Source organism: Setaria viridis, chromosome 2 (genome assembly GCF_005286985.2).
Source record: "Setaria viridis chromosome 2, Setaria_viridis_v4.0, whole genome shotgun sequence".
NCBI lineage: Eukaryota > Viridiplantae > Streptophyta > Magnoliopsida > Poales > Poaceae > Setaria > Setaria viridis.
In genome coordinates, this window is record NC_048264.2 from 1,101,461 (window position 1) to 1,128,925 (window position 27,465).

At 45.9% G+C, this 27,465-nt stretch overlaps 3 protein-coding genes across 3 annotated transcripts; all 3 read left to right on the forward strand.

The window, feature by feature from the left end:
* Positions 1-4,352: 4,352 nt before the first annotated feature.
* On the forward strand, positions 4,353-4,904 carry LOC117842649 (secreted RxLR effector protein 161-like). The gene has a single exon (XM_034723141.1). It carries the CDS (start codon positions 4,353-4,355, stop codon positions 4,902-4,904), a length of 552 nt encoding a protein of 183 aa, XP_034579032.1.
* A 1,028-nt stretch (positions 4,905-5,932) lies between these two features.
* Positions 5,933-8,434, forward strand: LOC117842653 (putative F-box/LRR-repeat protein At4g15060). The gene is made up of 4 exons (XM_034723145.2): positions 5,933-6,882; positions 6,988-7,122; positions 7,238-7,465; positions 8,258-8,434. The coding sequence occupies exons 1-4, from the start codon at positions 5,983-5,985 to the stop codon at positions 8,432-8,434; spliced, it is 1,440 nt and encodes a 479-aa protein (XP_034579036.2). The 5' UTR covers positions 5,933-5,982.
* Positions 8,435-16,653: 8,219 nt separating this feature from the next.
* Positions 16,654-23,553, forward strand: LOC117842710 (uncharacterized). The gene is made up of 5 exons (XM_072291723.1): positions 16,654-17,809; positions 18,891-19,274; positions 19,404-19,631; positions 19,747-22,564; positions 22,629-23,553. Exons 4-5 carry the CDS (start codon positions 20,673-20,675, stop codon positions 23,551-23,553), a joined length of 2,817 nt encoding a protein of 938 aa, XP_072147824.1. The 5' UTR covers positions 16,654-17,809; positions 18,891-19,274; positions 19,404-19,631; positions 19,747-20,672.
* The last annotated feature ends 3,912 nt before the right edge of the window (positions 23,554-27,465 follow it).

A 27,465-nucleotide genomic window follows, 5' to 3' on the forward strand; every position in this document is an offset into this window, starting at 1 on the left:
GCGAAGGCCTGAACTGTTAGGGGCTCTAGGCGTTGGTAGCTGCTACTTGTGTTTGCTTCGAAGTTTAAGTGTGGTCAACACATGTGGTATGTGTGCCGTGTGCCTCCTTATTAAAACATTTTTGTCTCTAGTACCTTGGGCTGGAAATACGTGTTGTTTTTTTGGCAATCTGTTTGAAATATATAGCAGTAAACAGCAAAATTGACCGCGTTTTTGTAGGGCAGGCTAATAAGAGTTAGGAAATTTTAAGATTATGGTATGCACTAGGATCGTGCCCGTGCATTGCTACATGCAAAATAAATATCTTTTATATGAAATAAAAAGGAAAAATTGCCGGTCAACCATACCAAAATATTTCCCTCCATAATGATTCAACTTGCATATTCATGCATTTAACCACATTAAAATTCACTTGTCACGCACATAGAAAATCCAAATATCATTCCAATATGTATCCATGAATAAGGCCCAATTGTCATGTTATATTTCAAAATTTCAAACGAGATGCCACATGAACAAGACCTACACTAAGCTAACCCACTTTGAATGGTGAACAATGACGTGAAACCAAAAGGTTTAGGTTCAACCTTACGTTGCTAGTTACCAAAAGTAGACTTGCTCTTCATGTGCAGAAAAAGAATGAGGGATCACTACTTGACTCCCCTCCATTCTATTCCATGCATGGAAATGCTTCTTCTTACCTTCTAGTTGACACAAGCTAATTGACTGGAACAAAGAATATGAAAAGTCAGTTGGCAAATTTAGCAAGGAAAAAAATATGTACTGTGGTCCATCTGATAGCAATAGTTATGCTGATCTAAACCAATCTTAGATTTAAACTAAGAGAAGCCATACACAAGGCATAGGGCTAATAGAAGCAATCCTCAATAAAAGGAACTGCACTGACAAATTAAAATCTACAGTCCTAAAACATACCACTATCGTAGGGCTGTCGTCAGAGTAATTTCTCTAGCTAATAGAACAAATCTATCCTTTTCAGAAACTGAACTGAATGCAAGATCCCAGTGACTACGTTGGTTATGTAAAAACATTGGGCACCACAATCAGTCATGTCAAAATCTCTGATAAACTTGGAAAGGAGATGTACACTACTAAACATGTCAAGATCCTAGAATTTATACCTATCTTCAATCCACTGGAATAATGGAATTTATTCCTACCTACAATCCACTGCAATAATGGAATTTATGCCTACCTAGAAACAACCAAACTGCAACTTCATTCAGTCCACCGGTGAGATGCAAAAGTCAGCAACGATCTAAAAATTCTAGCAAGATGCAACTACAAACTAAGCAGCAATGCTACATAGTTTCACTCTTTTGTTATGAACAACAGTGACCTCATTCTTCACATTGAAAGAGCCTGAGAATAGTTGTGTGCCAAATTTTACGAACTGAATATGAACCTGAGAAAGAAATGCCAATAAACTGGAAAATTTCTTTCAGCAACAGTATTGCAGTATGTATAGGATTGTATAGATACGTACCTACCAACTTTCAGAAAATACACACTATATGTTTAAATATATGTCAGCCCCAAGTCTAGTGTAATACAGCTCTTTCCTCTATTCTTCACAATCTACGTTGCCTCATCTAGCACAAATTAAATAGTCGACTTCAGTTCAATCTGATTGGCAAGAAAATCTTGAACACGGACAATGAGCCTGAAAAGTTCACAGTGAAAAAAAATGTAGAGCTAGCAGTGCAAGATTAAATCAAGAGCACAACGAATATTTTGCATTACCTAAAAGAGTTGGCTGAAGCCACTGGCTATCGTATTTACAGTTCTCTTCAAACTAACCTTACCAAAAAAAAAAGCTTCCAAAATTTTGATTCCTCAATCACCTAGCATACTGTTATTCACACTCAAGTTGTTGTTGCACAGTGAATTAGTAATAGAAAAGGGATGCATGCAAAAGTCAGAGAATTTTATAAGCAATTGCGATCAATATTACTACATTCTATTTGTTTGATATGGGCATATGGCTCCGGCAATTCACAACAAATGGTAAACACAGACCAAAGGGTAAATACATATCAACTTATGAGTAGATGGATAAACTTATGAGATTCGATGTGGCTGCCCACATTGCAATACTCCAAAATAGCTTTTGCGATCTAATATTGACAAAGCCATTATTTTGAACAACAAAAGTTGTGCTTGTACATTACGAAATTTTAATGGCATATCAGGAAACATAACACAACAGCTCCCATCTGCATTGTGAGAATCCAACCACAAACTGGTGCACCTTCGGTTACTGAAATTCAAGGAGCTCTTCATGTGATCCTGCAACAAAATAGATAGCAGTGAGGCCACAACCTAAAACTATTTGTACTCAAGAAATATGAAATACTGGGAAAAACAATACATCAACCACGCCTAGTTCAGCTATAGAATGGTCCTTCTACAGGTGTGAGAATTCATATCTGTGTAATGTGTCACTAACAGAATAGAAATACCAAAACAAGTAATCAAGGTCATAAGATGCATCATCACTTTTGTTTGCATATCACCCAATCAGATTTTCTCCATGTCTAGCTTGGTATTATAACAAACAGCTTCAGGGCAACACCATCTACGTGGCAAAAATGACTGAGCTTGTTACGCATAGCCCAAGCTGGGTACATTACAGGTAGCATCACAGCAGCAGCGACTCACCAATGACCATGCAGAGGAGCTTCCTGGGGCGGATCGGACAAGGCCGAAAAGGTGGTCGATGTAATCAAAAATCGACTCGAACACCTCTTCAAAGGTGGTGGGCGCCGGCTGCAGGAAGAAAGACCGTATAGCCGTGAGATCGAGAGCTGAGCAAACACCAGCTGGGGTTCGGGAGGCCGGAATCGAGCAGGATCGAATGCGTACCCGGCCTTCGGGGTGGAAACAGGGGTGAATGATCTTGATGCCATTCATGTCGAGGTAGAGGTTGTCAAACCCGATGCCGTTAGGGTTGGGGCGGTGGAGGTCGACGGGGACAAAGGCACGACTCGGAGGCGGATCTGCGGAAGCGCGAGCGCAGACGCGGCCGCGAGAGGCCGGCGCTGCGGGGCCCGGCTCCGTCGGAGGCCCCCAGCAGCGAGAGCGCGCTGAGCGCGAGGAGGAGGAGCAGCGCCGCCATGACTGCCATCGACGGCCCCCCGGGGGCAGGCATCATGGGACGGACCGTAAAAACATCACCTCTTTAGTTTTTTTTATTAGCTGTAGAGATTTTGTAGAAGCTCCCAACACTTTCATTGATAACTTATGCCCTGAGAACAATTGTAGCCTGCTTGTTCACTATGGGATATTGCTATAGAATATTAACACAGGATTTTGTACAGTATTATTAATAGTCTTTTTAATGAAACTGTACAAAATCAGATAGTGTACAAAAAAGTTTACTACCATCAAGAAATAGTACAAGTTTAGAGGATCTGAACATGAAGTTAATTACTATGGCATGGCCCGTCCCTATAAATGCTTCCACGCAAATAAATTCGTAACTTTTTCATATATAATTTCGGATGAATACAAACTTTACATGCCTATGAGAGTTTTGTAATTTCTATTTTGGTACCTACTGCAGTGCATGCGAAAAGAAAATGCTAGCTGCTCGTTGAAAATTGTTGGATCCATATTATCCTATGTTTTTTAACTGATTAATTTGTTGTGTCTCGTACACGTGCAACCATTTTTCATTTGCTCTTGATTGGTATGCACATACAACTAAAAGAAGGAAGGAGCACATGCATGAGCGCTTCTCACGCACGACGCGTCCATGGCGTAAGACTCGGACGCCCAACGCCGTCCACACATGTCGTGAGCTCGTGCAAGAAACAACAGAAAGCACAAGTTTAGGGATTTGCTAACAAATCCAAGTGATGAACGTACCATTCTCATCTCGCCAACGACAGAGTACTCCTTCCTTCATCTGGAACTGGAAGCAGCGCATTACTAGCTTCCCCTGATGAGACAGTTGAGATCGAATCATGGAAGAGACGACGATCATCCCCAGGCCGGAAAAGCTGATGATCAATTGCTACTTGAGGCTTCGGGCGGTAACAGCCAACATTGCAAGAGCTCTGGGGTTCCTGGCAGTGTCTTGGTCCACCGTCGTGCTCCTCGGCAGCTTCGTCCACGACCTGCCACCCAAGGAGTTCAGGCTTCTCACCGCACTCACCTTCGTCTTGGCATTGAGGCCGTTTTCTAGATAAGTGACCTGGGACCTCTCTCCTTCTACTTGGGGATCAAGGTGCACTAGACGACTCCATCATCACACTTTGACACACTGCCTACGCAAGCACGTTGTTGAGCTGAGTGGGCTCACCGACTATAACCCAGCTCTCACACTGATGGAGGAGAGGCTAAAGCTGAGCCATGACAGCACGGCTGAGGAGGTGGATGCTACACACTACCGACGGCTTGTGGGGAGCCTTCGCTACCTCGCCCACATGCGGCTGGACTTGGCGTTCTCCGTCGGCTACGTCAGTCGGTTTATGCAGCGACCGACGACGGAGCACCTGCAGGCCCTCAAGAGGATCCTCCGCTATGTTGCGGGGACTCTCAACTACGACCTCCACTACCTGAGGTATCCCTGGACGGCACACTTCATTAGCTACAATGACAGCAACCACGTCGGCAACATCAACACCAGCAAGAGCACGAGCAGGATGTTCTTCTTCCTTGGCAAGTGCCTCGTCAGCTGGCAGCCGGTCAAGCAGCAGGTGGTGGCCCTATCCAGTTGTGAGGCCGAGTATATTGCTGCTTCTTCTGCTTCGACTCCGGCTCTCTGGCTCGCTCGGCTGCTCGGCGATCTTCTTGACAAGGATGCTGAAGCAGTGGAGCTCAGGGTGGATAGCAAGTCTGCTTTGGCTCTGGCGAAGAATCCTATCTTTCACGAGTGAAGCAAGCACATCAGAGTGAGGTACCACTTCATCCGAGGTTGCTTGGAGGAAGGGAGTGTCAGGGGGAACTACGTCAACACAAAGGATCAACTCGCCGACCTTCTTACCAAGTCCCTTGGAAGAATCAAGTTCCAAGAACTCTGCTCTAGGATTGGGATGGTCGAGTTGCCGCTCAAGACACGCAAGACTTTGGGGGAGATTGATAGAATAAGTCTTGTGTGTTGGGTGTGCATTTATCTATCTATATACTTAACTTTGATACCTTTTTAATAATTGTTGGATGCTTTACTTAGTTTCCAAGCCACCTACTATGGTTGGTCTATATGTACCCCAAACTGCTATCTATTATGGTGTGGAATGAGAAAGAGATATTTTGGGCTAACAAGTGAAACCATCAGATACTGCAACTGAAAGCTTCAGGCTGAGGCAGCAGCCGAGAGCCGGTTGTGTCGTTCCCTTGAGTAATTGCTTTCTGCCGGTGGCTCACCTGGGATAAATTCGAAACACGAGGCAGGCAGCGTTCGTTTGACAAGCTGGACTTGTCTAAACAAAAATGTTATGACGACGGCCGAGCCATTAGAAAAATAGAGCTTACACCTGATTGGGTTTTACACCGGATCCGGTGCTTTCTCTAGATGGGCTGACTTGTGATCGGAGTAGTTTTTGATATGATCATCGTCGTAATCGGCTCAGGTTACATCATGGTCCTTTAAAGACGAAGTCGAGGCTCGTGGGTTTTTCCGATCCACATGATTAGAGCTTATTCTTAATGGTAATGAATGCTTCAGGAAGGTTGTTCCCACTGATTTTTTTTAAGAAAAGATGCATTTTATTTTGCATGGACAAAGAAAAAAAATACTTTTAATTGAGTATAGAAAAAAGTTCTACCCTTCTACTTTGTTGAATGGGTTTGAAAGAAAGAAAAAAGTCAAACGGAGAGAATCAGATTATAGTGGGCCAAAAAAACAGACTGGGCCAAGAACGTGCGTAGAAGAAGCCCATGAGCCGGCAGCTATATATGGCTGGCCCGGGGAGGATCGCAGTGCTCCACGTCTCGATCTCCCCGTTCCGATTCCTGATGGCCACCAGCCGCCGCGCCGCCATGGTGATGGCCACGAGAGCCAAGAAGAGGAGGCTGGAAGAAGAAGAAAAACAGGAGCTCGTCGACGACTTTATCAGCGGCCTCCCCGACGGCATCCTCTGCGACATCGTAACGCTCCTCCCCACCAGGGACGGCGCCCGCACGCAGGTCCTCTCCTCCCGGTGGCGGCACATATGGCGCTCCGCTCCCCTCAACCTCGACCTCCCTGAGCCATTGCGGCGCAGCCCAGCCAGCGACATCTCCCGCGTCCTCTCCGCACACCCGGGCCCCGGCCGCCGCTTTTACGTAAGCTACCGCCGCGGCCTCAACCACTACAGCTTGGACATCGATACGATGACCCTCGATGGCTGGCTCCGGTCCCCCGCCATTGACGGCCTCCGGGAGCTCGAGATCCTCCTCGACCATTATCGCTGTATGGCTAAGCTGGTTTCACTGCCGCCATCGGTGCTCCGGTTCTCCACCCTCGCCGTCGCCAGCTTCGAATCATGCGTCCTCCCAGATTGCGGTGCTACCCACTGGCCACATCTCAAGAAGCTGACCCTTTTCAGTGTCACGGTCTCGGAGAGCTCCCTACACGCGTTGCTCGCCGGCTGCTCTTCCATTGAGAGCTTGCTGCTACGTGACAACAGAGGCTTCTCTCGAGTGAAAATCGTGTCCCCTAGCCTCAGGAGCATCGGTGTGAGTTCTATTCGGGGACTCGATGACGACCCTAGGTTACGACAGCTCGTCATCGAGGACGCCCCTTGCCTAGAAAGGTTACTGTTTTTTTATGGACTGGGCATTGGCATCTCGGTAATCTCTGCGCCAAGGCTGGATATTCTGGGGAAACTCAAGGGCGTAGGCCATATGCTTCAATTTGGCACCACGGCTCTTCAGGTATAGGGGCATAGTTATTTTTCTCACCTTCATTCACGATGGATCCATGTCCCATAATTTGGCTGATCAATATTGTGTATAAATTCTATGCTTAATTTCACTCAGGGATCGCCCGTTGCTAGCTTGACGACGGTGGTGCCAAGTGTGAGGGTTCTAGCTTTATCTCATATGAAACCTTGTTTGGATGTGGTTATTAACTTGATGAAGTGCTTTCCTCACTTGGAGAATTTGCACATGAAGGTGACTCGTCTCTGAACCAACTAGAGTGTGCAGTTTGCAATCTTTAATTTTGGCGCTTATTAGTATTATGTCGAAAGCTAGGCTGACCAATTTTATGTTGGGTTTGCTTTTCCAGATAACACACGATGGGGAGGAAAATGCATGGTCTCATAAGTACCGGGAACCTATTGACATCCTTCTGAGAAAGATCGTGCTAGCATACTTTCATGATAGGAAGCTGCATATTGAATTTGCTAAGTTCTTTGTAATGAATGCAAGCGTGCTGGAGTCAATGACGCTTGAGTTAAAACATGGAAGTGTTGGCAACGACGCGTGGATTAGAAGACAACGTAGGCTGCTCCAGGTCAAAAAGAGGGCTTCGAAGGGTGCACGATTTGATTTTTTATCTCGTAATGGATCATTTAGTCTTCCTCGTGCCAATCAAGTACATGAAATGTCAATACTCGACCCCTTTCAAAGGGTTCGTCAGTAGGTCTGGCAACACCAACAAGAGATATTGGTTCCATGTGAGAACATCCAGTGAGTTTTAGTCATTTTTCAGTGTCGTGACATTTGTTATCTCTTTTCATGGAATGCTGTAATTTGTCGTCCAATTTGGTGCTATATTTCGTTATAAACGGAGAGGACCTCTTGAGATGCCCATTGTTCTTTTCCACCTGGTTGTCATTGGAATGATTGCAACTTGCAAATCAAATCATGTATTACTTGGTACACCTGAATACCTGATGTATCACAATCGCCAATATAGTGTTCACTTCAGTTTTTCAGCAATGTTCATGAATTTATTCTTGAGGAATCTACTTCCAGGTTATAATACCTAAACATAGGTCTTGCTTGCGCATCAGCTGTAATATGAGCAGAGCAGAGCTGAGTTTGGTATGCCATATTCCCCTATATTCTTTATTTCAGAACAACTGTAATGTTGCAATCTCTTAGTTTTGAAAACTAATGTATGGGCGGGTTGAATCCTTATTGCAATCTGATAATTTCCATGTCTCCTCTCTTTTTATATGACATTAAACAGGAATACTGGATCGTTTAATTAACCTTACATGTTAATGCTTAGTGCTAATCAGGCTGCAGTTTTTGTCAAACTGGAAAGCCGAGGAACACCTGTTGAACAGTTGAAGACTAGGATGAAGAGGAAGACGAAGACGAAGAGCACCTCGGCTGCATCAACAACCGCCTCCCCGAGGATGCCATCGGCGTCATCGTCTCAACAATCTCCCGGAGTTTGATCATTGATGTCAAGAGCTGGTGCCTCAAGTGCTTGTCAGTCAAAAGGGGAAACTGGCTCTGGAAAATAGAATGAGCGTTTTGGCACGGAAGTTGTTTAGCATCAATTAATGGGACTATAGTGCTGGACTATAGAACGTTGCCGGCGGCGAGCTACACCTGCCGCTTCTCAAACAGCTGACCCTTTCCAATGTCACCATCTTAGAGAGCTGCCTGCATTCCTTGCTCCTCAACTGCCCTGTCCTGGAGAGCTTGCTGCTGCTCGATAACAATTGCTGCCATCGATTCCACGTCAGGTCCCATAGCCTTAGAAGCCTTGGTGTGAGCTTTGATGGCAGGCCCGGCCCTTCACGTTGCGGCCCCTCATCATCGAGGATGCCCCGTGTCTGGAAAAATTGCTGTTGTTCATATACATGGGTATAGGGACGCACCTGTAGGTAATCTACGCGCCAAGATTGGACGTTCTAGGGCGAATCTCCGGCAACTTCCCCTGGCTCCAGTTTGGCAACACAGGTTTCCAGGTGCCCGTCATCATCATTCTTGCATTCACCTTCTTCATTCACCTTCTTCATTCACCTCCTTTTTCTTCCTGATCATGATATGATGTTATTAGTTCTGCGTGCTTGACTGATCAGGATGCCACCTGCTGTAGTAGCATGGACTTGGTGTGCGGTTTGAAGGTTTTAGCTTTATCCATGAACCCTAGTTTGGATGAGGTTATGAAATGCTCTCCTCGCTTGGAGACCTTGTACATCAAGGTGACTAAATGTTTTCGATCTGTAACAGATAGTGTGCATATCTTACTGTTATATATATCCGTAATTTGTTCTAAATAAAGCTAGGTTGGCAGTTGACACATTTTCTGTGTTTATTTTACCTTTTCAAACATTGCACGCAAGGCCAGGAAATGTGTGGTGTCATAGAGACAGGAATCTTGTAGCCAACCTCGACACTCGTCTCAAGAAGGTTGTGTTCACAAACTAACTATCGAGGCAAGATGTCGCATCTTAAAATCGCCAAGTTCTTCGTACGTATTGAACGCGAGAGATTGCTGGAGTCCATGAGGCTCGAGTTGGAAGATGGAAACGTTAGCAAAATATTCACTGGGTCACGTACGTAGCCTTCTATGTGCTGAGCAAGTACATGATCTGTCGACAGACGACCCCTTTCACAGGCTTCATGTGCACGCTATGATTCCGTTCCATGGGTAGGCTAAAAGTCTCGCAGGAAGATTATGTTAGGTTTTTTGGGGATGATTTCAAGTCCAGCATAGTTGGCAATTGTCCTTCTGCCTGTGCTATTCAGTTTAGATGGCCCTCTCTTGTCGTTGTCACCATTTTATTATAATAATAACAATATAATACTAAATAATCTGCAAATTCATATGCCGTTAAGGTGGCTCCAAATGCTTAATTAGAAATTAAGTGACACCATATTTACATTACTTTTTTCGTTTTCAGTTCAGAGCTTGTTCGGCTGAGCTTTGCTGCAGACTAAAAGCAGGAAAGCCCCATCTGAAGAAACGCTGCTGCAGATACAAAACATGCAGTCCCATCTGCAGCAGGAACGCTGTTGCAGCAAGCCTCTTGCTCCAAATCTTCCTCTAGTCTCCAACAATTTGTGATGCTGATAGTGTACTTCCTTCACTATGGTGATGAACGACATCATTAGGCCAAAGGCCCTTCCTTCATGTAACCCAGGAGTTTCAAGCTGATGTGGACCAAAGTGTTATCACCTTGAACACACTCATTTCTTCAATTTGAGACCACACAGGGAAGCTGTTGACAAATGGAACTTCGGTACAACTTTGTGCGCCCATCAACATTTCTGATTAATTACTTGACAGTTACACTATTATTGATTTTTGCTGTCAGGCCTTCGTTCAGTAAGCTGCCAGGGCAATAACGGAAAGAAATATATATGCACTTGAAGCTCCAGTCATGCGAAGGCCTGAACTGTTAGGGGCTCTAGGCGTTGGTAGCTGCTACTTGTGTTTGCTTCGAAGTTTAAGTGTGGTCAACACATGTGGTATGTGTGCCGTGTGCCTCCTTATTAAAACATTTTTGTCTCCAGTACCTGGGCTGGAAATGCGTGTTGTTTTTTTGGCAATCTGTTTGAAATATATAGCAGTAAACAGCAAAATTGACTGCGTTTTTTTAGGGCAGGCTAATAAGATTTAGGAAATTGTAAGATTTTGGTATGCATTTTGTAGAAGCTCCCAACACTTTCATTGATAACTTATGCCATGAGGACAATTGTAGCCTTGTTCACTATGGGATATTGTTATAGAGTATTAACATAGGATTTTGTACAGTATTATTAATACAGTCTTTTTAATAAAACTGTACAAAAAAGTTTACGGCCAGCAAGAAATAGTACAATTTTAGAGGATCTGAACATGAAGTTACTGTGGCATGGCCCGCCCCTATAAATGCTTCTATGCAAATAAATTCGTAACTTTTTCATATATGATCTCGGATGATTCCAAACTTTATATGGGTATGAGAGTTTTGTAATTTCTATTTTGGTACCTACTGCAGTGCATGCGAAAAGAAAATGCTACTAGCTGCTCGTTGAAAATTGTTGGATCCATTTTCCTATGTTTTTTAACTGATTAATTTGTTGTGTCTCGATCGTACACATGCAACTATTTTTCTCTGTAATTTATTTGTCCTTGATTGGTATGCACATACAACTAAAAGAAGGAAGGAGCACATGCATGAGCTTCTCACGCACTACGCGTCCATGGCGTAAGACTCGGACGCCCAACGCCGTCCACACATTTCTTGAGCTCGAGCATGAAACAACAGAAAGCACCATCCATGGCGTAAGACTCGGACGCCCAACGCCGTCCACACATTTCTTGAGCTCGAGCATGAAACAACAGAAAGCACCATTCTCATCCAAGTGATGAACGTACCATTCTCATCTCGCCAACGACAGATTAATTCCTTCCTTCATCTGGAACTGGAAGCAGCTAGCATTACTAGCTTCCCTTGATCAGAGAGACAGAGTTGAGATCGAATCATGGAAGAGACGAGGATCATCCCCAGGCCGGAAAAGCTGATGATCAATCGCTTCTTGGGGCTTCTGGCGGGGACAGCTAAGATTATAAGAGCTCTGAGGTTCCTGGCAGTGTCTTGGTCCGCCGTGGTGCTCCTCGGCGGCTTCGTCGTCCACGATCTGCCACCCAAGGAGTTCTGGCTTCTCACCGCACTCACCTTCGTCGTGGCATCGAGGCCGGTTTCCCATCTCTCTTCAATTGCAATTTTACAATCCTGTCATTGAAGTCGATCTCTTCAATAAATTTTACTTGTCATATCTCTCTCACCGACAATACACACATTATCCTGCAGGTTGATGGAAACTTCAATATGTTTTGGGCACAAAATTCGTATAATACGTATGCTCCGGCAACAGAAGTGGATCAAGGCGCACAAGGCCATAATCAGCATGTTGGGTACAATGCAACTAGTGAAGTGGATCATAGGCGCTTGTTATTTATGCCTCTGTCTGTCTTCGCCATTTGTGAGCCTGGGAGTCTCAGTGTCGCGTCTTGTACATGGCCGAGACATTGCCGCCAACGGAGCGGCGGCAAAACTGAACGCTGCACTGGACATCTTCTATGCTCTACATCTGCTGCAGAGCTTATTCAGCTTGTACTACATAGTCATTTACCTTAATGGAAAATACATGCAGCTTCTGACGAACAGGCACTCTGGGCTTGAGGAAGAATGGGGTTACCGACAACAAGCAGTTCGAATGTACTATTCAGAAACAGAAAAGAAGCTTAGCAAGGACGGGAAGCTGCCCTGCAACTGGGACTTGATCACATACGCTATTGGGTTGCTCCAGTCTGCATCTGGGGATGATGACTATCTATGGGGAGCAAGGGTATTAGACAAGCTCTTCGACGACACGGATGCATCTATAAGACGGCAGCTACTGTCTTCAAGGATCTCTATTCAGAATCTGATCGGCATGATTGGTCGGAGAGGCGCAGCTCATGACATCATCGAGAGCAGAGAGCGCGCCGCAAGGATTGTGGCTCATCTTGCCACTAGTATCAATATAACACACTTCCCGGGTATAGTACAATGCATTTGTTCCCTACTTGAAAGAAGCAACTACTGTGAGCCACAAGTTACTACTTGTCGTCCATCGGAGAATCCTCAAAATAGACTTCTTCCTGATGATAAAAAGGATCAACATGAAACACCCCAGCATCATCAAGATGATGCCTACATGGCAGTGCCCATCAAAGACCAAACTGATGGCCATGAACACCAACAAGCCAGTTTAGCCAAGAGAAAAGGAATAGCTTTGATGGTATGGGATTTTATCAACGACTGCCGTGAGGCATGGCGACAAGTGATCGAATTTATCCGTGGGCATGTAAAGAGCGTACAGCAGTTTTTCCCAACGAATTTAGAGGAGCCAAGGAGCTGATTTCTCAAGGCCTGTTGATTCTTGAGAGGCTCACACAAGACGAAGGAAACTGCACGGAGATCAGCAGACACCAACGGCTGGTCGCTAAGATTACATCGCCACTGAGCAGCCATGACTTCCTCAGCAATGCACGGGACAAAAAAATGGTTGGAATGCTAAACAAGTCACTCACAGTGGTGAGCAGGCTACTTAGCAGCCCTGGAGACGGCGCCACAAGGCTGCGCCAGGAGCTGGCAAGTAAAACGGAAGCCGCCAGTAACCTGATGGCTATTTTGGAGCTTGCTGACAGTAGTGAAAGTGCCCAAGAACTGCATGAACAAGCCCTGGAGATCCTGGCAGAGTTAGCCTTTGATGATTCTTTCAAGAAACTGGATTTCGAAAAGCTTTTAAAGGCCCTGGTACGAATCTTCCTTGAGAAAGAGGCCAGCAATACTGCAGGGGACATGGCTACAGTGGACGTGGCTGACAGTACTATAGCCGAACTAGAACGAGCAGACAGAGAACATAAGGCCACCAGACTGAGGCGCAAAGCAGGGGAAGCGCTGGCCAGACTGCTTCCCCTTGGCGCGGCAACAGATGTTAAGGTTGCTGATAAACTTTCCAAGCAAGAGGCAATCGACCTATTGACCAAGGTAACTGATCGCTACCTCTGCCTCACTTTTGATCTTTTTATTCGCAATTTCTCAGTGAATTTCTTTTTACTTCTGTAGTGTATACAAATATTTCCCGGACAGTTCAAACGTATATAGTGGGTCTAGGTCCAAATTATATGCTATTTTAGAAAGATACAACCACTGTTTTGGAACTTATCCTAAATATTATACATTGAAAACAGAGGGGGTGGTTTATAATTTTAGTATTATTTGTTTCTCGGATTTCTTTTCTATAATAAATATCCAACTTAGCTGCTAATCCCTCTGTTCCAAAATGTAAGGTGTTTTAGTTTTGCCCGAACTTTCTAATTTTCATCAAGTTTATATAAAAATATATTAACAATTATGATACCAAATAAATGAACTACCAAGGCATATTATATGGCAGATTTAGTGAAATTATTGGTGTTGTAGATGTTGATGCATTTTCTATAAATTCAGTCAAACTTAGAGATGTTTGACTTAGGACAAAAAGAAAAAACTTAAACATCTCACCTGTTGAAATAGGGGGAGCATTTGGAACTTGCATTAGATAGATGAACATAAGAAATTACAAGAGGGCATCTAAATTTTTTTCTTCAAGTAAGTCATTAACTCCTTTCAATAACTTAACATGTATCATGTATAATACCATTATAAGATTGCTGATCTCTTGTGTGAAATTATGTTGCGGCAGGTGTTTGATCAAATATTATCTAGTAAAATGGGAAAAACTGAAGATGCAGTCAAAAGGGTTGTTATACAAAAGAAAAACCTAGTGATTCGGGTAACTTGCTGCCTCTACATCGCTTTTGATCTTGTCCCCATTGTCTCATCTGTCAGCAGTAAATTTCTCTCACTTTTGTAGTTTAGAATCATTTTCCTCAAACACTGAAACACATTTAGTGCGCCAACATTAGTATCCTTTCCAATCCAAATATATGTCATTGTAGTAAGATAATTTATAATTGTAGTATTATTACTTTTTCTAGGCAATTTTGTCATCAATATCCATCTTAGCTGCTACTTGCATAAAAATTACAAGGGACCATCTTAATTTATTCAAGCAATTCATCAACTCATTTCAATAATTTAAATACAGATAAAAGGACATCCTTCTTCGACTAGACATGAGTTAACTCCTTTCCATAAATTATGCATAAATAAAACAACATATTTCTTCTACTAGAGATGGTTTGCGTCAATCTTTATCATGTATAATATGATTATAAGATTGCTGATCCGTTGTGTTAAATTATGTTTGTTACAGACACTCGATCAAATATTATCTAGTAAAATGGGAAACTATACAGATGCAGCCGTAAGTGCTGCTAGAGAAACGAAAAACCTAGTGACCAAGGTAAATTATTGACTCGCTATCTCTACCTCTGAATCACTTTTGATCCCATTCCCAATTTCTTAGATGTCAATCAATTCTCTTATACCTTTATAGTGTAGAAATATTTTCCTTAACTGTTCAAACACATTTAGTGTATCAAAATTAGTCTCCATTTGGATCTAAACTATATGTCATTTTGTAAGATAGTTTATTATTGTGATATTATTATTTGCTAGGCAGTTTTGTCATTGATATCCATCCAAGCTGCTAATGGGTATTTGCATAGATATACATATGAAACCACATGGGGCCATCTTAACTTGTGTTCGAGTAATTCATTAACTCCTGTCAATAACCTATGTACAGATAACACAACATAGTCCTTCAACTAGAGATGAAATGCATCATTCTGTATCATGTAAAATATTATTATAACACTGCTGATCTCTTGTGTTAAATCATGTTGCAGGAGCATGATCAAATACTATCTAGTAAAATGGGAACAAATGCAGATGCAGCCAAAAAGGCTTTAACAATAATTGAAAGCCTGCCGACGGAGGTAACTCGCTATGTACTCTACCTCTACATCGCTTTTGAACTTATTCCCATTCTCTCAAATGTCAGTAAATTATCTTACTTCTGCAGTGTAGAATATTTTTCCCAAGAGTTCAAATGCATTTCATGGGTCAACATTAGTATCCCTTCTGATCCAAATTATATATCATTTCATAATATATTTAATATTTGTATTTTCTAATTAGTACTTGCATTAGATAGATATACAAACGAAATTCCAGGGGGGCACCTTAATTTGTTCAATCTAATTATTGAGTTCTTTCAAATAGTTTATGTACAGATAAAACAACATCATTCTTAGACCAGGGATGAGCTGCATGCATGAATCTGTATCATGTATGATATGGTTATGACTTTGCTGATCCTTTTTGTTAAATTATGTTGTTGCAGGGGCTCAGTAAGCTGATATTACCTAGTAAAATGGAAGTAACTGTGTTTGTTGCTTCCCTTTTACGTATTCTCATTCATGCAATCGAGAAGCAATCCGAGGAAATAAAATCAATGGCAGCCATGTTATCCCTCGCCGTGGTGATGTGCAACAAGAATGCTATGAGTAGAGAAGATTTTGCTCGTGCCACCCCTGGAGATGAAACAATGGTGAAGAAGCTCAAGGAGATACTAAAAGTAAACAAGCACTGCACGGCTGAGTGTTTGGAAGTAGTGAAGCTTACATGCCACGTGGTGGTAGCTATGATTAAAGCCCAGCCCAGCTGCATCCAACGTTTCAATGAACATAATTTCGAGGAAACACTGGCGGAGACTTTGGAAACCATGTCAGAGGTTGATGACTGCCTGCTCTTCGCTGGGAACGATCGTGAGGTGATCAAGCCTGCCAGGTCTCTCGCTTCTCTCGTGAAGGAAGCACAGGAACTCCTAAAGACAACATAGGAAAAGGCTGGGTGACTGATCGATCTCTGCCTGATAAAGGGTACGCACTTGTTTGTGGTTTATCTCTGAATCGTGTTCTGGGCTATCTGTGTGATCGAAACGTGATTTTTATTCTTGCTTCAGAACTAAGATGTCCAATTCTTGCTGATAATGTAGTCGTGTCCTATCGAAGTGATACGCTGGGAGCTTTAGGTCAGAGCGCCTCACAACGGAATCCTCTGTAGGTTGAGGTTCTCCAGTTTGGTGTCTCCAAGTAAGTGTGGATTCTTTGCGTCTTCCATGAATGCTTCTTTGTGTCTTCAATTCCATGAATAATGCTTTGTTTGCGTGCTGGGAGAGGTGACGTCGGACCCATCTTCCGCCCTGATCTATAATACGCTATCGCTGCTGTTTGTCAAGTCCCGTCGCCAAACATAATATCTGATTGATCTCCTAGAGAAAGCATAGGAAAAGGGTAACCGATTGATCTCTGCCTGATCAAGGGGACGTCGTCAAGTATACTATCCATATGCACTTGTTTGTATCTCTGCCTAAGCAAGTGTCGTGTTATTGCTCGTTATTGCTACCTTTTTCGTGCTATTTAAGTGGTATTTCTAGACTAAATCCTATACTAATTAACCCGTCATTTGGCACTTGAAATAACCTCATATTTGCATGTGTTGAATTTCGGACTACATTGGAAAAATGAAGGGTTTTTCTACGACATGTTGGATTTGGGTTTGGATTTTGTATATTGGAATGTCCAAACATGATGAAGAGGATTAAAAGGCTTAGGATAAAAATAAAAATATTTACAGCAAGACTATACAGGAGGAATATATAAGCGCCCCTAGCTACTCCATCATTTGTATGAAAAAAAAATAGGGCTTGGTCTCGGGAGTAGGGAGCTGCCGTTGGGGAGCGATTGGCGGCATGAGGCGAGCAGAAGGGGAGGTGTCGGAAGAGACCCGTTAGATCTAGCTTTTATGGTTCTTGCTTAGAGTTGCTGGGCATGAAGTGGGTGTGGGACCACCATTTCACTATCAATATTTATGTACCACGTAGCTAGTATTTTGTTTGGTTTCGTACAAAGCTGCTGCTTTATGCCTGTACGAGTTACGTGATAGGGAGGCTGGTATGTTCGCGCACTTTGGAAAAAAGAGCTGCTTTGAGGGGAAATAGCCGTGTGCTGAGGATCGGAAGCGACCCAGAAGGCCAGAAACGATGGATGCGTGCATCCTGATTAAATAGATCCGTGACATCCATATAGCAAATTGATGGCCAGTCCATGTGCATCCCAATACACAAAGTGGTCAATTGTTTCTTTCCTACTATCGTTTCCACCAAACCAAAGTTACAACAGTACGTGTTGAAACCTTTCCTGCACTCCTTAAGCAAGCATCTTGTTCCTTGAGTGTAGTCACAACTCTTAAACAAGTGTCCTGCAAGATAAGTATCTTGCTGCCTATTTAATAATAAGCGTCTCTCGTCTTGCTGAAAGCAAGAGTACCATTACATTGGGCACCAGCAGGGAGGGGAAGACGTCCATTTTCCTCAGTTCACGCCAGAAGAGATGTGTAACCAGACGGTATGCACCTATGACCAAATAAATTATTGTGTCTTTTGCAGCCATTTTTTTTTCTCTTTTTCACATTTAGTATGATATTTTGGCCTTCAAAACGTCATTGCTCTAACCTATTTGGATTTGAATTCAAAATTCTTGAATACATTATTATATATGTAGAGTATATGTTTAATTTTAACATGGAAGTCGAATATGACATGTTTAATAGGAATGTGGATATATTGGTAATATTGTTTTTAAGCAGGTACCATTATTGTTACTATTTTATAATTGTAAGTCCACTTGATTCATTTGCTCTCTACCAAAAATAAAATCCTTGTATAGGTTAACGTGTACAGTTTGAGGTTAGCCTTTAGCTCTAGCATATGTAGTGCCAAACCATGTTAAGAATGTATGAAGTTCTTTCACGAACTGAATCATCAATTTCTTGTCAACATTTTTAGGGTACCATTCAAAATCTAAGTTGTTTTAATTTGAGGATTCTTACAATGGTACAGCTGTTCCTCGTAACCAATGCCTACCAATAAAATATATGATTTAAACAATCCTTTGGGTCTCACTTAATTGGAAAATAAGATTGGAAAATAAGACTATCAAATGGAGGAATTTAATTATTTGAATGAATTAGGATAATTTTTCATATTCATGGACCACGTTTTTATATTAGTGCGTTTAGTGCACCAAGAAAGAAGCAGGGAGCGGCTCTTGGACATATAAATTCTATTACTCGCTAAACAAACAACCGTATCCTCTGCCGGTTCGTTTTAAAAAAACTAAACAACCTAGGTCTGACATAATTTGGTCTGACATTAATGAAAGCGTGCATGCAAGCATGTTTAATTTTAACATAAATGAAGGCTAATGGTCTGACATTACTGCAAGCGTGCATGCATAATTTTGTCTAGAATTTTCTAAACGAACAGTATTTGTGAGATGGAGGGAGTATGCGGAAATGCTAGAAGTTCCGTACTGATAACATAAATGATGGCAGATTATTGCATCCAAAACTTATTAATTTGAGTGGAAGCTATTGCCACTTGTGCTCCCTCTTCATGTGCTGACATGTACGTGCATGTTGTGACAGCATCTGCCGAACTAACGCGACCCAGAAATGGAGCGGTCAAGCTACCCATTACTCGGGCAGCATGAGCAGTGACCACACGCTGGCAAATCCCATTGCAAAAGGCAAACCAGACATCGGCCTCCTCCATTATTGCAAACGTTCGTTTAATTTCTTTCAGAGTTTTGACAAAAATTAAGGAACCATGGAAGAGGACGTCGGAAGGCCGGAGGTGCTGATGATCAATCGCTACGTGAGGCTTCGGACCGCCACGGGGAACATTGTAAGCGCTCTGGGATTCCTGGCGTTGCTGTGGTCCACCGTCGTGCTCCTCGGAGGCTTCATCGACGATCTCCTGCTCAAGGAGTTCTGGGTCCTCACTGCACTCAGCTTCCTCATGGCATGCAGGTAATACAATAGCTTTCCTTCTATGTATGCCTGCCATTAATTGCCGTTGCGTCCGTCAAAACTTGTGTCGCCGTTAATGTCAAATTTTCACTCTAATGGCCCCTCGGTTGACTGATCGATGAGAGACAGATAGATCACCAAAACCCCATATGCAAGTGAGAGACTGAGAGACCAGAGAGGAAGGGAGCGAAGACGGCCTGAGCAGCGAGGTGGTGTCAGCGGAACGGCACTAGTGGACCTCAAAAGTCAAAATCGAGCGCCAAAAAAAATAGAGTACCTGTGCACGAATTTGGCCGCGGCGGATCATGAAATCGAGAGCCGGCGGGCAAACTTGGCGCCAGCTTCACTCGAAATCAAGTATGATAAAACAACATCATTCTTAGACCAGGGATGAGCTGCATGCATGAATCTGTATCATGTATGATATGGTTATGACATTGCTGATCCTTTTTGTTAAATTATGTTTTCGCAGGCGCTCGGTAAGATATTACCTAGTAAAATGGAAGTAATTGTGTTTGTTGCTTCCCTTTTACGTATTCTTATTCATGGAATGGAGAAGCAATTCGAGGAAATAAAATCAATGGCAGCCATGTTATCCATCGCCGTGGTGACACCAAGAATGCTATGAGTAGAGAAGATTTTGTTCGTGCCACCCGTGGAGATGAAACACTGGTGAAGAAGCTCAAGGAGATACTAAAAGTAAACAAGCACTGCACGGCTGAGTGTTGGGAAGTAGTGAAGTTTACATGCCACGTGGTGGTAACTATGATTAAAGCCCAGCCCAGCTGCATCGAACGTTTCAATGAACATAATTTCGAGGAAACACTGGCCGAGGCTATCAGATCCCAAGAATCAGTGATGTTATTTTCTAACATTGGAAACCATGTCTGAGGTTGATGACTGCATGCTCTTCGCTGGGAATGATCGTGAGGTGATCAGGCCTGCCAGGTTTCTGTTGGGTAATACAAGCTCGGTCAGTGTTAGTTAGCTAGAATAAAGGAACTCAAATTCTTTGAGCGTCTGTACAGGCCGTTGATGCATGTGTTCATGCACCGGCCCTCCTTTCTTTCAGCAGAGTCGTAGGACTAGGTGGGGTGATGGCCAAGTCTCTGAAACGTGGGATGGTGCGTTTCATGCAGAGGCGAGGGGATCGCAGCGTCGTTGTGAGTTTGGGCCACTATCTACTTGTATTTTGGATCTTTATATTGAGTTTGGGAGTCCAGAAAATGCCAGTTCGTTCGGCACCAAAACTGAGCTGTGTTACTCGCGTTCATTAGCGTTCTTGAGTGTTTTGTGTGAGTTCTAGGTTCCAAGGGGTGCTGTTCATCTTCTCCGGCGACGGGTGCCGGGATTTGAAGGCAACAAGTGGTACCAGAGCGGTTACGACTCGGGGAAGCCATGTCTTCGCTGCCCAACCTCGGCGGGAGGTCGAGGACGCCGGTGGGGCGCCGGCGGCCGTCACCGTCGCCACCGTGGCGCCAGCCGCGCCCGCGGTACCGCGACGGCACGATCATCATCGAGCGCACGGTGGAGCGTCGCCTCAAGGACATCGGCAGCGCCAAGTGGCCGATGCTCACCAAGACGAACTACGGCGCGTGGGCGGCTATGATGCGCGTCATGCTCAAGTCGCGCAAGCTCTGGGATGCCGTCAACCTCTGCGACGCGGATGAAGACGAGGACGAGATGGCGCTGGAGGCCATCTGCAAGGCGGTCCCTGAGGACATGGTGGAGGTCATGGCGAACAAGTCGAGCGCGCGGGCGGCTTGGGAGGACATCAAGACGGCGAACCTCGGCGTCGAGCGGGTGCGCAAGGCGAAGGCGCAAACACTCCGCAAGGAGTTCGACTCCCTGTCTTTCAAGGACAGCGAGTCGGTCAGCGACTTCCAGGTGCGGATCACCAAGATCGCACAGCAGTTGCGCACCCTCGGCGACGACCTCGATGAAACGGTGGTGGTGCACCGTTTCCTGCAGGCGGTGCCCAAGCAGTTCCACCAGATCGCCATGTCGATCGAGATGCTCTTGGAGCTCGGGGACATTCCCCTCGAGGATCTGGTGGGGCGCCTCAAGGCTGCGGAGGAGAGGTATGAGCTCACCGGCAGCGGTGTTGGCGTTGCACAGCTGAACTTCACCGAGGACGAGCTCGTGGCGCGGGTGTCCAAGCACCTCCAGATCAACTCCGACAAGGGAGCGGGGAGCTCGAGCGGCTCGTCGGGAGGACAGCCACGCGGTCGTGGAGGCGGTCGCGGAGGCGGCCGTGACAAGACTGGCCGTGGTGGCCGGCAGAAGGGCTGGGATGGGGCTCCCAGGGAAAAGAAGGGCAACGGCGGAGCGCGCAGCAACAGCTGCGACGTCGCGCGGGATGAATGCCGCTACTGCGGCGTTCGCGGTCACTGGGCCAAGGAGTGCCCGAAGCGCCGGCGGGATTCAGCCCATCTGGCCCAGGCTGAAGAGGAAGAGGAGGCCCATACCCTTCTGTTGGCGACGGCCGTCGAGGAGGTCAACGCCACTCCGTCCCTATCGGCTCCGGCCGGTGCGACGGCGACACCATCGCCGATCCACCTCGACGAGAGCCACCTCTTCGTCCAGCTTGGCGAGAGGAGCGACGGAGCCACCACAAGATGGATCCTCGACTCGGGCGCCACCAATCACATGACTGGTGCCCGGTCAGCCTTCGCGGATCTCGACGGCAGCATTCGTGGCTCCGTGCGTTTCGGCGATGGCTCCACGGTGGCGATCGAGGGGCGCGGTACTGTCCTCTTCAAGGGGAAGACCGGCGAGCATCAGAAGCTGGTGGACGTCTACCACATTCCCAGGCTGACGGCAAACATCATTAGCCTGGGCCAACTGGAGGAGAAGCGGTTCAAGATCCTGCTGGAGGACGGGGCTCTGAAGATTTGGAATCCGCAGCGGAGACTGGTGGCGATCGTGCGGCGCGCGGCAAACCGGCTCTACATCCTCAACACCAATGTCGACAAGCCGGTGTGCCTGGCGGCGCACGCAGAAGAGGCGTCGTGGCGGTGGCACGCCAGGTACGGCCACCTCAGCTTCCAGGGACTCCAGAAGCTATCGAAAGGGGAGATGGTTCGCGGGCTGCCGCGGATCGAGCACGTGGATCAGGTCTGCGACGGGTGTCTCGTTGGCAAGCAGCGGCGCGCACCGTTCCCAGCGGCAAGCAAATTCAGGGCGACACGGCAGCTGGAGCTCGTGCACGCCGACCTGTGTGGGCCGGTCACACCACCGACGGCTGGCGGCAAGAAGCTGTTCCTGCTCGTCGTCGACGACATGAGCAGGTACATGTGGCTTGTGCTCCTGGCCACGAAAGATGAAGCGGCGGCTGCTATCGTGCATCTCCAGGCACGAGCGGAGGCGGAGGTCGGGCACAAGCTGGGGACGCTGCGCCGACCGGGGCGGCGAGTTCACGGCGCGGGCGTTCGGGGAGTACTGCGCCAGCAAGGGCATTCAGCGCCACCTCACCGCGCCGTACACGCCGCAACAGAATGGCGTGGTGGAGCGGCGGAATCAGACCATGCTGGGGATGGCACGGTGCATGCTCAAATCCATGAGTGTACCCGGGCGGTTCTGGGGCGAGGCTGTGACGACGGCAGTCTTCATCCTCAACCGGGCACCTACTCGAGCTCTGAACGACAAGACGCCGCATGAAGCATGGTATGGCCGCAAGCCCGCTGTTCATTTCCTTCGCACATTCGGCTGTGTTGCGCATGTGAAGGTGGCCGGAGGCCATCTACGGAAGCTCGACGATCGAAGCACGGCCATGGTGATGATCGGGTACGAGCCGGGCATGAAAGCCTACCGGCTCTACAACCCGGCGACGGACCGCGTGCACGTCTCGCGGGACGTGGTGTTCCAGGAGGGGCATGCTTGGAAGTGGGACGAGGATGGCGCGGTGAGCACGGACGGCGGCGACGACGACCCGTTCAACGTCAAGTATGAGTATGTCTACACGCCTGGCGCGGCGGCACCTGGAGCAGCAGCAACACCGCGCGCGGCATCGAGGGCGCCGAGTGTGACATCGAGCAGGCCGAGTGCGGCCCAGAGCGTGGTGCCAAGTGCACACACAGAAGCTGCAGCACCGACGGAGCAGGCTGTGGGCGGAACACCTGCTCCACTCACGCCAAGCGCTCCGGCCACACCACCTGGGGTGGAGTTCGTCTCACCACCAAGCCGCGGCATCGACCTCGACGCCGACCACGATGACGGGGCTCCATTGCGTTTCAGGAGACTGGATGACCTTCTCGCTAGCACCAATCCAGTGGAGTAGCAGGAGCTGATGGTGGCCGTGGGTGATGGGGAACCGGCCACGTTTGAGGAAGCACGGGGTGACCAGAGCTGGATCAAGGCCATGAGAGAGGAGATGGCCTCTATCGAGCAGAACAACACTTGGTCCCTGGTGAGTCTCCCTCGCGGTCATAGAGCTATTGGTTTGAAATGGGTGTTCAAGCTTAAGCGTGATGAAGAGGGGAACATTGCCAAGTACAAAGCGCGTCTCGTTGCAAAGGGTTATGTGCAGCAAGCAGGAGTTGATTTCGATGAAGTGTTTGCCCCAGTTGCCAGAATGGAGTCAGTGAGGATGTTACTGGCAGCAGCAGCTCAAGAAGGATGGTTTGTACATCACATGGATGTTAAATCAGCCTTCCTGAATGGTGAACTCAAGGAAGAAGTCTATGTTCAGCAGCCACCTGGATTTGTAGCTGCTGGACATGAAGAGAAGGTACTGAAGCTAAACAAAGCCCTGTATGGTTTGAGGCAGGCGCCAAGAGCTTGGAATGTGAAACTTGATAGCAGTTTGCAGGTCAAGGGATTTACAAGGTGTGCAAGTGAGCATGGAATGTACACCAGGGGTGCTGGAGAGGCTAGAGTAGTGGTTGGAGTCTATGTGGATGATCTTATTATTACTGGTGCCAATTCAGCAGTAGTAGAGAAATTCAAGGAGGAGATGAGGCAGACTTTCAGGATGAGTGACCTTGGCTTCTTGTCTTTTTATCTGGGGATTGAAGTCAAGCAGGGGAACAAGTGTATAACTCTGGGACAACCTGCATATGCAAAGAAGCTGCTTGAGAAGGCAGGAATGGTGAACTGCAATCCTTGTAGTACACCAATGGAGGTCAGATTGCAGTTGTCCAGCAAAAGCACTTCAGAGGAAGTGGATGCAACAATGTACCGCAGTTTGGTTGGGAGTTTGAGGTATCTGGTTCATACACGACCAGACATTTCTTTCGCTGTGGGGTATGTCAGTAGATTCATGGAGAAGCCAAGACAGGAACACCTTGCAGCTGTCAAGCACCTACTGCGTTATATTGCAGGCACTATTGATTATGGGCTTGTTTATCCAAAGCTTACAAAAGGAGACAGCAGACTCATTGGTTACTCTGACAGTGATTTGGGGGGAGATGTGGATGAGAGGAAAAGTACTGCAGGGGTAATCTTCTTCTTGGGAGGGATGGTAATCTCATGGAGTTCTCAAAAACAGAAGACAGTGGCTCTATCCACATGTGAAGCCGAGTACATGGCAGGGGCAGCTGGGGCATGCCAAGCTGTGTGGCTCAGGAGGCTGCTGAGTGACATTGCAGGGGAGAATGTTCAGCAGCCAATTTTGAAGATGGATAATCAATCAGCAATTGCCCTGAGCAAAAATCCAGTGCTGCATGACAGGAGCAAGCACATAGACACCAAATTCCATTTCATCAGAGAGTGTGTGGAAGATGGGAGAATCAGCCTGGAACATGTGAGCACTCAGGAGCAGCTAGCTGACATTCTGACAAAGTCATTGGGGCGAGCACGGTTCTGTGAGCTTCGTGACAAAATCGGAGTTGTCAGGTTGAAGTGAAGACCGAGCATGTCTTAGGGGGAGATTGTTGGGTAATACAAGCTCGGTCAGTGTTAGTTAGCTAGAATAAAGGAACTCAAATTCTTTGAGCGTCTGTACAGGCCGTTGATGCATGTGTTCATGCACCGGCCCTCCTTTCTTTCAGCAGAGTCGTAGGACTAGGTGGGGTGATGGCCAAGTCTCTGAAACGTGGGATGGTGCGTTTCATGCAGAGGCGAGGGGATCGCAGCGTCGTTGTGAGTTTGGGCCACTATCTACTTGTATTTCGGATCTTTATATTGAGTTTGGGAGTCCAGAAAATGCCAGTTCGTTCGGCACCAAAACTGAGCTGTGTTACTCGCGTTCATTAGCGTTCTTGAGTGTTTTGTGTGAGTTCTAGGTTCCAAGGGGTGCTGTTCATCTTCTCCGGCGACGGGTGCCGGGATTTGAAGGCAACAGTTTCTCCCTTCTCTTGTTAAGGAAACACAGGAGCTCCTAGAGACAGCATAGGAAAAGGGTAACTGATTGATCTCTGCCTGATCAAGGGGACATCGTCAAGTATACTATCGATATGCACGTGTTTGTATCAAGGACGTACTTTATCTATAAATCATCTTCTGGGCCTATTTGTGTGAGTGTGAGAGAATAAACGTGTGTTTTTACTCTTGTTTCAGAACTAAGATTTCCAATTCTCGTTGACAATATAGTCGTGTGCTGTCTAAGTAGTGATGTACAGTATATTCAGCAAGAAAAATACGTCCATCATTGAACAGCTTTGCATTTGATGAATCGATCTGCTGGGGCAAAGAAATTGAGGATTTCTGTACAAACTATACTCACCTTTGACGCATTTCGTCGTCGAAAACCTCATGGTCCAGGAGGCAGCATGTCATAAGCATCCCCACCTACAGCACAGTTTCATTCCCTGATCAAAAGGTTCGAGTCCTCTTCACCTTCTTAATTTGAAGCCAGCGCTGCTACCTCTTGGATGATAGCTCCACACCACGACCACCCGTGGCTACCCACGCCCTGGCCACCGTCCATCACCACCAATGGGCGCGGGTCAACCACCTCCAAACTCCAATGCAAGGTCTCCTTCATTCGTTCTAAGCCCAACAACAAAGAAAACCCATGCAGGATGCAAGTCTCCCTTGCGTCAACCCATGCCAGAGTTCTTAACCATCAAATGTACGTCTCATTGTTTGGTGTTCTTTTTACCATAATCTTTTGAAGATGTACATCCATGGTAGGTGGATATCCCTCGTTAAGCATAGGATAATACAGTTCCTTACATGTTCGGTGTTCTAATAATGAGAAGCTTCATGTTACAATATTTCTATGATGACATGCTAAAGACTGGAAAATCACTATTGTTTCGAATTAGTAATCATGTCATTATTGTTACATCATTTTCAAACATTTTCAAATATAACGTCGCCATCAAACAAATATTTTCAACATAAACTTAATGCCATCAAATTCCAATATGCAATGTACTCATTTTATTGTTCGAGGATAAAGAGACTAGTTCCACATGCAATGCAAAAGCCTCATTCATGTGCAATGCAACATGATGACATATATAATGCATACATATTCAGCTCAGCATCACAGCTGACCAAGCGTGCCCATTTGCAAAGAGTCAACTCCTTGTATGTCATTAAATATCATCATATTCCCTTCCATGACATTAAAAATTTAGTCTTCCCTTAAGTGCCGTGTTGCCGCTCGTTATTGCCACCTTTTTCGTGCTATTTGAGTGGCGTTTCTAGACTAAATCTTATACTAATTAACCCGCCATTTAATACTTGAAATAATCTCATATTCGCATATGTGTTGTATTTTGGACTACATTGGAAAATGGTAGGAAATACGACATAAATGAAGGGTTTTTCTATAAGTTGGATTTGGGCTTGGACTTTGTATATTGGAAGGCCCAAACATGAACATTGAACTGCAGGCCCGCAGGAGGAGCTGAACTTTGCACGGGTCATATCTTCATCATCCGAACTTCGATTGGAGCGAATTTACAGGGAAAATTGCATGCCTCAAAAAGTTCTACAACTTTTGTATGAAGCGCTCAGGCATTAGAGGCCTGTCGGGGGCAGGCCGATCGGCCTGCCCTTTTCTGGGTCGGTTTGAGGTGCATTTTGCCCCCACGGCATCTCCAGGCTATAAATATGCTAATTCGCCATCGGCACGCACATCCATCCACCAAAACTCGATGAAACCTAGGGCATTCACCAGTGTGAGCTGACGGCCGCCGCAAGTCTTCGGAGTTATCTAGGAGATGGCTTAGGCCAAACCCTAGCTGCCATGGCCTCCCTGTGTGGTTGTGCCATGGTGGAGTTCAGGAGTAGTAGTAGA

What these genes read in the sequence shown, in the direction of transcription:
- LOC117842649 (XM_034723141.1), top strand. Translation starts at nt 4,353, where the DNA reads ATGGAGGAGAGGCTAAAGCTGAGCCATGACAGCACGGCTGAGGAGGTG.
- LOC117842653 (XM_034723145.2), top strand. Translation starts at nt 5,983, where the DNA reads ATGGCCACCAGCCGCCGCGCCGCCATGGTGATGGCCACGAGAGCCAAG. An exon ending in TGGAGAATTTGCACATGAAG is followed by an intron (nt 7,123 to 7,237) that starts GTGACTCGTCTC and finishes TTGCTTTTCCAG; the next exon opens with ATAACACACGATGGGGAGGA. An exon ending in GACAACGTAGGCTGCTCCAG is followed by an intron (nt 7,466 to 8,257) that starts GTCAAAAAGAGG and finishes GTTGAAGACTAG; the next exon opens with GATGAAGAGGAAGACGAAGA.
- LOC117842710 (XM_072291723.1), top strand. Translation starts at nt 20,673, where the DNA reads ATGTCTTCGCTGCCCAACCTCGGCGGGAGGTCGAGGACGCCGGTGGGG. An exon ending in GTCGTCGACGACATGAGCAG is followed by an intron (nt 22,565 to 22,628) that starts GTACATGTGGCT and finishes GTGCATCTCCAG; the next exon opens with GCACGAGCGGAGGCGGAGGT.